The sequence below is a fragment of the Ochotona princeps genome, chromosome 16, assembly GCF_030435755.1.
Source record: "Ochotona princeps isolate mOchPri1 chromosome 16, mOchPri1.hap1, whole genome shotgun sequence".
Classification (NCBI taxonomy): domain Eukaryota; kingdom Metazoa; phylum Chordata; class Mammalia; order Lagomorpha; family Ochotonidae; genus Ochotona; species Ochotona princeps.
Window position 1 is genome coordinate 21,746,346 of NC_080847.1, and position 10,128 is coordinate 21,756,473.

Below are 10,128 nucleotides of genomic sequence, written 5' to 3' on the forward strand. Positions count from 1 at the left end.
GAGGGGAGTGGTTACACAACAATGCAATGCCGTCCCCTCTCAGATGATAGGTGAGAGTCACAGGTGGACAGGAACGGACACCTAGGTGGTGGGGGAAGTGGCTGAGGGCTTCGTAAGGATGGAATTAACATTCCACTGCTATTAGGCCCCTCAGTCAGGACAGAAGGTGGGGGGCACAGTCATATTCCATTTGCCCACTGTCAATGGGTGCTGGCTGTCACTGGCTGCACCCCATAACAGCACGAGGAGGCTTTTTCAGGGAAGATCCGTTCAACGGCTTCTAGGACTTCCACAGATCTGAGAAGTGCTTAGGGTTCTTCAAAGCACAGGGCCTGAGGCCCAGTGAGAAGCAGTGGGGGAGGGCAGGCCTCCAAGGATGAGCAGGCCTGGATGGCCTCAGAGACTCCACTGACAGAGCTGGCGACAACCCCAACCGCTTGCCAGCATTTTTTTTTTAAAGATTTATTTATCTTTATTGGAAAGGCAGATATACAGCTGTTGTGCCCAGATTTTATGATCTCCAGAAAATCATCAGGAGTCTGAAGTCGATGCAAATGCGTAACGGCGTTTTATTCAGGCTAACCTAGCTCCCAGCCGCCACCCCCACCCAGCGGGATGGGGGAGCAGTAACAGCCTAATCAGCATCAGTAGCAAAAAGTGAAGATCCAGAAGAAAAAAAAAGAGGGCTGAGGCTCAACAGCACAGGGTTTTTATACAGTTCAGGTCAATTCCATATAATTATACAGTCACGATTGTTTAGTTTATTTGTTAACTTTTAAAAAGAGCAAGTTGGTAGGCTTCTATTGGTGGGCTTGAAGCAAGTAACTTTCAAAAAGTACAAACTGATGGGCTATAGGGCAGTGGGTCTTATCTAACACCAGGAGCCTCCTTCCTGAGGATTTGTGACCTGCCAGGTGTCCTGTCGGGTGTCAAGTAGACTGTCAGGCCTGGAGTTCACAGTCCCCAGCCAAGCAGGTAAGGCAGAAATCACAGAAGCAGAAAACACATAGGTTCTTCACAGCAAGAAGACACAGAAGGGAAGATCTTCCGTCCACTGGTGCACTCCCCAAGTGGCCACAACAGCTAGAGCTGAGCTGATCCAAAGCCAGGAGTCAGGAGCTTCTTCCGGGTCTCCCACATGGGCGCAGGGTCCCGAGGCTTTGAGCCATCCTCAACTGCCTTCCCTGGCCACAAGCAGAGAGCTGGATGGGAAGTAGAGCAGCGGGAACACAAACCAGCACCCATATGGGATCCCATCACTGCAGGCAAAATGTTAGCCTGTGGGGCCACCATGTGCACATCTCTATCAGATCTTACGAGTCAGCATACCCAGTGACCCATGGTGCAGATGTGGAACACAAAACAGACTGACTGAGCAGCTTGGTTACTATCACACAGCTAGCCAAGTGGAGAGCTGGCACCTGGGCCCAGGCAGTGCAGCTCTGAGTCTACACCATTCAGCACCTACAGAAGTGCAGAGCAGGACAGATCCTCCTGCCTCCTCCGGGCCAGAGATCCAGCTCCTACCGCAGGGACTCTCAAGCTCACAAAACCGATGTGACCGTGACCGGCAGGGCCCTAAGAGGCTGCCCCACAGCACAGCCCTCAGGAGCAGTTGCAACAGTGGAGTCACCAAGGGCCAGCCTTCCTTCCTGCTGGGTTCCCAGCAGTCCCAGTCTTCATGGCATTGTGGTCTCGGCCTGGGGCGTCATCTCCATAAACAGGAAGCACCCCATTGCCCTGCAGTAGCACCCGTGGCCTCTGGGCACAGGATACTGCGCCCCCTGGTGTCCATCCTGTGAAAGCACTGGCAAGCTGTGTAAGGTCAAGAGCAGCGTTGACACCAGGTGGGTTTCAGTGCTGGGCAAGGGTCCTGGGCCCAGGGTGACATCGACGACCCCAATGAGAAGGGTAAGCAGGGCCAGACGAGGAGGCCAGGGCAGGCTAGTGGTAACCCCTCCCCTGGCAGATGCAGATCATGCAGCGAGATCAGCTGGGGATCCGCTGCCAGCATCTGGGCTGACCCATCCCAGAGCCAACTATTGGGGGAGGAAGAACCACGTATGTCCTCTGCACTTAAGGCACAAGGGGAAGTAGAGGCGGCCCTGGGGGGCACAGTGATGCTGGTGTCCAGTGGCAGCCCTTGCCTCCCTCTGCTGGCAGCCAGGGAGGCCAGGCTACTGCACCATCTGGGAGGAGCTGGGGGCCGCCATGTCTGCCTTGGCCACTGCCTTGGAATGGCATCTCTGAGAGCAGAACCAGATGAAAAGAAAAAAACCTGCAAGCAAAAGGCCGGTCGGTGAGCCCAGCGCCAGGTCCCCCAAACCCTGGGAGGAGTGAGGTTTCCCTGGGGCCCACGAGGAACTCCCAGAATTCCCTGCTCCTGGAGGCCAGAAGGGACAGGACCTCGAAACACACCCCATCTCCACCCCAAGGGGACCTTTGAGTGTGGGAGTTGGGTGGCTGCGCCCCTTCTCTGGGCAGAAATGGTCTCATAGAAGCTTGGCCAGAGGAGCAGGGGCAGCAACTGGCTTTTAGTCCCACCCTCACCCCCTCTACCTGTGGCAATCCCTGAGGGCTTCCTGCAGGCAGCCCCAGGCCCTACCATAGAGCGAGTTGAAGATGGTGAAGAGGAAGAGCTGTGGCATAAGCAAAACACCGAAGGAAAAGAAGGCCAGGGCCCAGGTGGTGCCCAGCAGCACCGTGAGGCCCAGCACCAGGATGGTGTTGCGGCAGGTCTGGGAGCCTGGCACCTTCTCCCGTGCCCGCAGCCTGCGCACAGTCCACAGGGCCCAGGCCAGCACCCCCAGATTAAACAAGGACGTGAGGCCACCATAGCCCATGACCAGGACACTGTGAACCGTTGGGCTCCGCACCCAGCACCTGTAGGGGACAAGGCGCAGGGTTCATGAGCCACCCTCTTGCTACCCACCTACCATGCCTACATCCCTGCCACCTGGTTCCACAGCTGCCCACATGCATTGGCTTACTGAGGCCCCTCCCTCTCTACACCGTCACTCTTCTCCCCACCCATGCTCACTGGTATGATATTGATTAGATCATTGACTGGGACCTGGGCATCTGGAAGTTCGCCCTCCCAGGCCCACCATCTTTGGGCAAGAAACCTTGTCTTGGCCTGGCTTGGCATGCTGTCATCCAAGCAGGGGAAGAGCTGTCACCTCATGGCTGGGTGATCGGGCACTCTCCACCAGCAATCGGGGCTGACGGGCAGTAGGAACATGACAACTCGCTCTGGTGCTAGGCTCTCTCTGTGGCCTTTGGGGCTTTGTCTCTGTGGTATACCTCCAGGTCAAGTGTCTCCCCCCATCCCTGTGTCACGTGCCACACGGAGTTTCCCCCAGGCAGGTCTCATGGTGACCCCCACAAGGCATGTCCACAGTCATTGGTATCCCACAGAAGCAGAGAAGGAGGCCCTGGCTTGAGTATCAGCAACAGGCAAGGACAGGACCTGAAGCCCCAGGCTGGTGCCCAGACCTGCACCACATCTGCCCCGGTTCCAACCAGGATTCCTGCTACTGCAGCGCCGCCAACTGGAAACACTTGGGGTTGTCCCTGTAGGGGCCCTCTGGAGCCAGTAAGGGAAGTGGCTGGGTCCCTGGATTCCTCCTCCCATACCCATATTCCAAGCATACTCACAGGGACGCGTTCTTGGAGCCTGTGTCATTCAGGCGGCTGTCGGAGACAGGGATCCTCCGGGGTCCGTACACAGAGCTATCCACAGCCAGGAGCAGCAACACCAGCAGGGCCGGGACCCCTGACGGGGAGGGGGAATACAGGCTCAGGAGACACTGGAGGAGCGAGACTGCCGGGAGAGAGCCTCCCTGGGCAGAGGACAGAGGGCGCTGTTCCGTGCTGAGTGGGTAGTCTCATCCCATGGCCAGTGGCCTGGCACTCTCAGAGGAGGCACTTCTCCAAGCTGGGGATGGAATGCAGGGGGAGCCAGGGGTCTGGCTGGGGTGACGACGGTGACAGTGGTGACAGGGCAGTGCTCACAGGAGTGGGGCTGGGGGAAGAGGGAAAGTGGCGTGGGATGGAGTGAAAGTGGTGATGAAGATGATGGCAGAGATGAAGGAGCTGAGAGGTCACACAGAGGCCACAAGAGTGATGGCTGGAGGTCCCATGGGGCATGGTAGGAAGACTAGCGGAAAGACCATGCGCCCACCTGCTGGGGCCCACGCTCACCCCAGCCCAGTGTGCACAGCTTGAGCACGTATCTGCGGACGTAGACGTTGTACACACGCCCGAGCAGCAGGCAGAGGTTGAAGCCTTCGATGGCCACCCAGGTGAGGCAGCTGAGCAGGGCGTAGTGGAGGCCAGCAGCCAACGCCGTGCACACGGCTCTGGGCCCGTCAGCCAGCACAGGGCTCAGCAGGAAGGCCACATTGAGGAGCAGCACGGCGGTATGCAGGTTCATGTGGATGCGTGTCGTGGAGTCGCTTGGCTTCCTGTGGGAGGAGGGGGACGCCTAGGACTCATGGTGGCTGGATCTGGGGTGACAGCTGCCACAGGGAGAGGGGACAGAGGAAAGGTGTGGGGAGGGGGAGAGGAACGCACCTGGAGTGCAGGTGCAGCAGGAGTGTGAGCAGCGACGCCACCACAGAGAAACTGCAGCCCACGACAGAGATGGAGGTGAGAGGCGCCAGCAGCTCCATGGGGACTGGGGCTTGGGAAAGCTGCTGTGGGAGGGGAACACACAGACAGCTGCCCAGGCTTGGGGGGGCCCTCTGAGCCCATCCCCAGATAACCCTCCCCACATGCCCAGCCATGGGTCTTCCTTGACAGGGGTCAGGCCCCAGGCACACGTGGCAACCCTTGCCCCCAGCAAATCCTCTGGCTTGATGAGAATGTCCCCTCCCTCACTTCCACGGACAGGGATGGCCCCACCTCCACCGTGTGCAGACAGGTGCACCCACTCCCACCCATGGTGATCTGCTCGGAGACATCACATACAATCACCATGGGTGGCTCTGGACTCAATCTCAAGATTTCAGCTGGCCTGACCAGTGAGGCAGGCACAAGCCTGGAGCTGCAAGAAGCTACGTGACTGTCCCACGCAGCAGGTCCTGTCTGAAGCCTCAGCCCTTCAGACAAGCAAATGACAAGCAAAGCAGAGGGACCAAAACAGCCTCCTCTTAGTGGCATGGAGTCCCTGAATCAAACCATGCCCAAGTCTAATGCAATCTTTTTTCAGACACCTGAGCCCAGAAATTTCTTTTCTATGCCGGGGATGTTGCTTAAGCCACTTGGAGTCAGATTTTCTGGCCCTCGCTCCTCTGCCAGAGGCGCAGGTCCCCTGTCCCAAGACTAGCTGTGCCCCAGGCACGCACCATGAGGACTGCGAAGTAGGTGAGGTGGTGGCACCGGCACAGCACCCGAGAAGGCAAGGGTTGCTCTGTGCGGCAGCCGTCTGCACTCCAGGCCCCCCAGGGCTGCTGGCTGGCTGCCTCCTTCCAGAAGACACAGGTCACTGTGTGGCCTTCCTGAAGAGACACACCAAGGTCAGTCACCGGGTGCAGGGGAGGGACCTTGTACAGGCTGGGGCAGGGCATGCTGGGCCGAGGGTGGTTCCGCCATGCACCTGTCAGCCCTGAGTAGGCCCTGGTTTTGTGCTTTGCATCAGATAGTCCAGGTCCTAGCCCCAACACGGACTCTGAGAGGGACCTGGGCAACCTGCCTGGTTCTCCCAAGCCTCAGCTAAAGGAGGTCTCTGCTAGCTAAGTCACAAGGACACTGCAGACAGGCAATGTGGCCTCTCCTGTCAGGCTGGGCACAGCGACTAACTCAGGAGTGGACACATGACCCAGCCACAGGCTAGGAGTTGCCTGGGTGGGGAAAGGCCACTGGGGAGAGGGAATGGGATTCTGGCACTTGGGCCTCAGTGAGGCCATAGGCTATAGAGCCAAGCCAGAGCTTGCTGCTGAAAGACAGAAGGACTGATTCATGATGGCATTGTTGTGCTGCCTGGATCAAGCCACACCTGAAGCCAGATGGAAATTCTGACATTTCATCCACATGAACCAGCAAATTCCCTTTTGTGCCTGAGCTGGCTTGAATTGGTTTCCTCTTTCTTGCAACAGAAACAATGCAAACAGACATTGTGACTTAAGGCCTCTCTCTCTCTCATATTCTTGGCATTGAGTGTGATGGAATTAAGTCTCTTTCCAAAATGGTCCCACAGGTTGCAAATGAGTTAAACTCATGTCCAACAGGCCAACTGCAGGGGGCGGGAGGGGACAGAGGTGGGCTGCCCTCACAGTACCAGGCTGTGGTTGTGCCAGAAGCTGATGTTGACGGGCTCCCGAAGGTTGTTCACGGACGTGTTGTCCAGCTGGGCCCCCAGGACGTAGCCGTTGAGCAGGGCAGAGCTGGCATTGTCCTGGGAGGGCAACACAAGGGCTGGAGGAGGGAATGTGGTGTGTGGAGGGGACAGGGGAGGTCTGGGCCCTTGCCCCAGCTGCTCCTCTGCTTTTGACCTGGGCGTGGTATCCAGCATGGGCTGCCCCTGGCCTTGGCACATGCCAGCCTTGGCACATGCCAGCCCTGCCACTTAGAAGGCTGTGCTGTCCCCATCACAGCTCCAGCTCTCATCTGTTGGATGCATCGTGGTCTCAGAGCCTCCAGCTTAACTTCCAGCCCAATTTGCTTTTAAAGCCAACATGGAAAGATAGCCCCTCCAGAAGCCCTCCTGACTGCCCTGTGACACAAGCCCTAGCTACACCCTGACTCATGAGTCAGCTGCACATTGTGGCTGTCACTGACCTTGAACTCATCTGTGAAGTCCTCATCTACATGGAGTTGGAGCCAGAGACAGAGCAAGCTCTCTGCGGACAGGGACCTCGCCTAGACACACTGTGGCTTTCTTAGGTCTCCTTTGCAAGTCACCACTGTACTCTCCTGCCATTCTGCCAAAGCTGATGGGGAAACTGAGTCCAGGGAGAGAAAGAGGGCTTGGCCGGTGCAGGGACCCAGTCTTACTGGGTGGGTATCAGTTCCTGCCCAGAAGCAGGCAGTGGCAACGATGTCAGTGGTGCCCTCGGGAAGGTGCCAACACCCTGTTGCCATGGCCCGCCTGCCTACCTGTCCCCACTGACCTGGAAGAAGTAGGGCGTGAGGAAGTAGACACAGATGAGCCTTAGCTCCGTGGGGCGGCTCTTGCAGGCGTCCGTGGTCAGCTCAGCAGGGAACTGCATGGTGTGCTCCGGCCGCACCTGTGCAGGGCCACAGACAGGCTGAACTCGGCATCCAAGACAGGCAGACCTGGCCCAAATGCCCTCGCTAACTCCTGCTGCCCACAACATCCGTGTACTGCCTTGGCCAGTCCCTCTCTCAAGTAGCTTACTGCTGGGTAGGGCTGATGCCGGGGGCAGGAGCAGCAGCCTGGGTGGGGAGGAAGGTAGGCAGAGCCTGGGGGAGCAGCGACAGCCTCACTCCCAACACCTTGGCCCTCCACAACTGGTACCCCCTCAACCCTGGTCACCTGCTCCTCTGATCCCCTCTGACTGACCTGGTGGACCTGCCCTGAAGTGGCGCTGCTCAGTGAGAAGCCAGCAAAGTCACAGTTGAGCTTGAAGACCAGGGACTGGATGGTGGTGGTCTGCAGGGTCAGGTTGTGGCCCAGAAAGCTGGCATTCAGCAGCATCTGCTCCAGATTGTGCACCTGCCTGAGAGCCAAACAGGTGGCCAGAGGGGCAAGCCCAGGTTGGGGGTGGGCCCCCACCCCTATCCCTGCCCCAGCCCACTGCACACTCTGTGTCCCTGGAAAGCTCTTTCCTCCATGCCATATGCATCGCCTCCTGTTTAACTTCTGATCAGATCCTACTGTGCTGTCCTCTCTTCCAGGAAGCCTTCCCTGACTGCCCTCTGGTGCCCACTAAAGGACACATTCCCATGCTTCTCAACTGTAGTTCCTCTCACCCAGAGGTGCTGGGTGTTTGGGCCACAGACTGGCAGGAGAGCGCACCCAGAATCTTCAAGTCTACCCGCAGAACAACACAGAGTCCCCAGTGTAGACAACAGACGCTGCCAGGCAGTGACACGCCTGGCCCCACCTCTTGGGATCCAGGGCCTTTGAGTGCAAGGTCCCAGCCCTGGCCCCCCAATTCAGGGTGTAGGCCTAGAGGCCAGCGAGGCGAACCCCCACTCACACAGCACGAGCCAAGTTCTGCCTCCTAGCCAGCTTCATCTTCTCCATCCTGAGCATCTGGTTCTGAATTTCTTCTGGTGATGTCCCTGGTTGGCGCGAGAGTGAGACCAGGCCCCGGCTGTCCCCGACCCTGGGCTCTCAGGGCCTCAGCCCTCTAACGCTAGCCCAAGGTTTCCAGCTCACCCATACCACTGCCCTCCAGGGAACCCAAGCAGCCCTGATTCCCAGCTGTCCCGTCACAGCCCTGGGCCTGGGTGAGGATGCCACCACCATACCCCCGCCTTACCTGCTGTCCCGCCCTGAAAAGTCAGAAAGCATAGGCCGAGGACCAGCACCCTGCAGCAATCCATGCCCCGAGACCACGTCTCCTCCAGGATTTGGTGCCTGCCCTGGGAAGTTGTCACCATCACCATCGCAGTACAAAAACGGCCCCTGGCTTCTGTGTGTCTGCACTCAGGCACCTGCGTTGCTTTGATTCCCTATCCTTCCTGTTCAGTTTCCAAATGAACAAATGCTCTTCCACTTAAACACAGAGCATGAGGGTAGGCGTTGGGCAGCCTGTTTATAATAGCGCTTGGGACACTGGCATTCCATATCAGAGTCCTTGGGTTCAAGTCCCAGCTCTGCTTCCATATTCCAGCTCCCTGCTGATGGGCACCATGGGAGACAGCAGGGGATGACCCTGCCCCAGGGAGATAGTCTTGAGTACCCAGCTCCTGGCTTCAACCGGGCCCAGTCCCAGATTTGCAAGCACCTGGGGAGTGAGCCAGCAGATTGAAGATCTCCTCTGTCTGTATGCATCTCTCTGTTTTTCAAATAAATTCTAAAAATAAGAAGCAACCAAAATTCTCTGGGGGAAGGGAGAATTCTCCCCTCACAAAGAACACAAAGCCCAGACAATTTCCAGGTTAATTCTTTCAAACATCTTTTTTAAAGATGCATTTCTTAGAAAGACAGATCAGATTTGCAGAAAGAAGAGACAGAGAAAGATTTTCTGTCTCCTGGTTCAGTCTCCAAGTGGCTGTAACAGCCAGAGCTGCATTGATCCAAACTCAGGAGTCAGGAGCATCTTCTAGGTCTCTCACGCAGGTCAGGTCCCAAGGATTTGGCCACAGGCAGGGAGCTGGAAGGGAAGTTGAGCAGCTGGGATATAAACCAGCACCCATATGGGATCCCAGTGCATGCAAGGTGAGGACTTTAGCCACTAGGCTACCACGCTGTGGCCCCCACTGTCTCTTGAAGGTCCTCCCACAGCAGGGTTGGGACTCAAACTTGTGAGGGGCATCTCAACCTGAGCACCAAACACTCGCCCCCCAACTTATAGAGATTTTTCTGAAAAAGTTAACCTATCCACACAAAAGGCATCATCTGCAAAATCCAAGGCAACTTCATTCACAACAGCCAAATACTGGGAACATTTGCAGGCACCTGTCGGGCAGTGAATGAAATGCAGACATATCATGTCATGGAACAGCAGTGAGCAACAAGAAGGAGTGAACTGTCAGCTGGTCCATGCCAGTGGGTGTGGCTAAGTGTACTGGGGCCAGACACAATGGACCCTGTGCTTCCTACTTCAGCTCTTCTGGCTGTCCACAAAGTAAAGACTCTAGAAACACAGCACGGATCCATGTGGCTGGGGACAGTGTGAAGTTCGTGACGATGATAGAATACCAGGCAGCTCTTCAGAGCAGCAGAGACCCTGTGTGTAGACTGTGATTAAATGTGCATAGCTTACGGCATACTGGTGTATAGAATGCGACGCACATATGTGTGGAATGTGATTACATGTATATAGATTATGGTATATATGTTTCTATGGTGATGTATGTGTGTGTAGATCATGGTGTACATGTGTGTAGATTTGATGCACATAGGTGCAGATCATAATTACATATATGGGAAGGTTGTAGTTATATGTATGTAAGCTATGGCCATACCTGTATTGGTTGTGATGTACATGTGTG

The 10,128-nt window shown here is 56.6% G+C and overlaps 1 protein-coding gene across 3 annotated transcripts; it reads right to left on the bottom strand.

Annotated features, from left to right (window-relative positions):
• Positions 1-1,580: 1,580 nt before the first annotated feature.
• Positions 1,581-9,113, bottom strand: ADGRG5 (adhesion G protein-coupled receptor G5). 3 transcript variants are annotated; one of them, XM_058675004.1, is made up of 11 exons: positions 8,451-9,113; positions 8,166-8,250; positions 7,526-7,682; positions 7,113-7,229; positions 6,281-6,397; positions 5,349-5,501; positions 4,576-4,694; positions 4,204-4,466; positions 3,658-3,775; positions 2,606-2,883; positions 1,581-2,278 (listed from the first exon to the last, which is right to left on the bottom strand). In XM_058675004.1, exons 1-11 carry the CDS (start codon positions 8,575-8,577, stop codon positions 2,178-2,180), a joined length of 1,635 nt encoding a protein of 544 aa, XP_058530987.1. In that variant the 5' UTR covers positions 8,578-9,113; the 3' UTR covers positions 1,581-2,177. The 3 variants fall into 3 exon arrangements, with proteins under 3 accessions (XP_058530987.1, XP_058530986.1, XP_058530988.1); XM_058675003.1 differs by having other exon boundaries at positions 4,576-4,697; positions 8,451-9,112; XM_058675005.1 differs by lacking the exon at positions 8,451-9,113 and having other exon boundaries at positions 4,576-4,697; positions 7,526-7,678; positions 8,166-8,249.
• Positions 9,114-10,128: the final 1,015 nt, after the last annotated feature.

Excerpts from the sequence above, each read along its gene's own strand:
- ADGRG5 (XM_058675003.1), bottom strand. The coding sequence starts at position 8,577 with ATGGTGATGGTGACAACTTCCCAGGGCAGGCACCAAATCCTGGAGGAG. Across the intron at positions 3,776-4,203 it reads GCTGTGCACACTGGGCTGGG|GGGTCCCGGCCCTGCTGGTG; the intron begins GTGAGCGTGGGC and ends CCTCCCCGTCAG. Across the intron at positions 2,279-2,605 it reads CATCTTCAACTCGCTCTATG|GTTTTTTTCTTTTCATCTGG; the intron begins GTAGGGCCTGGG and ends TTTTGCTTGCAG.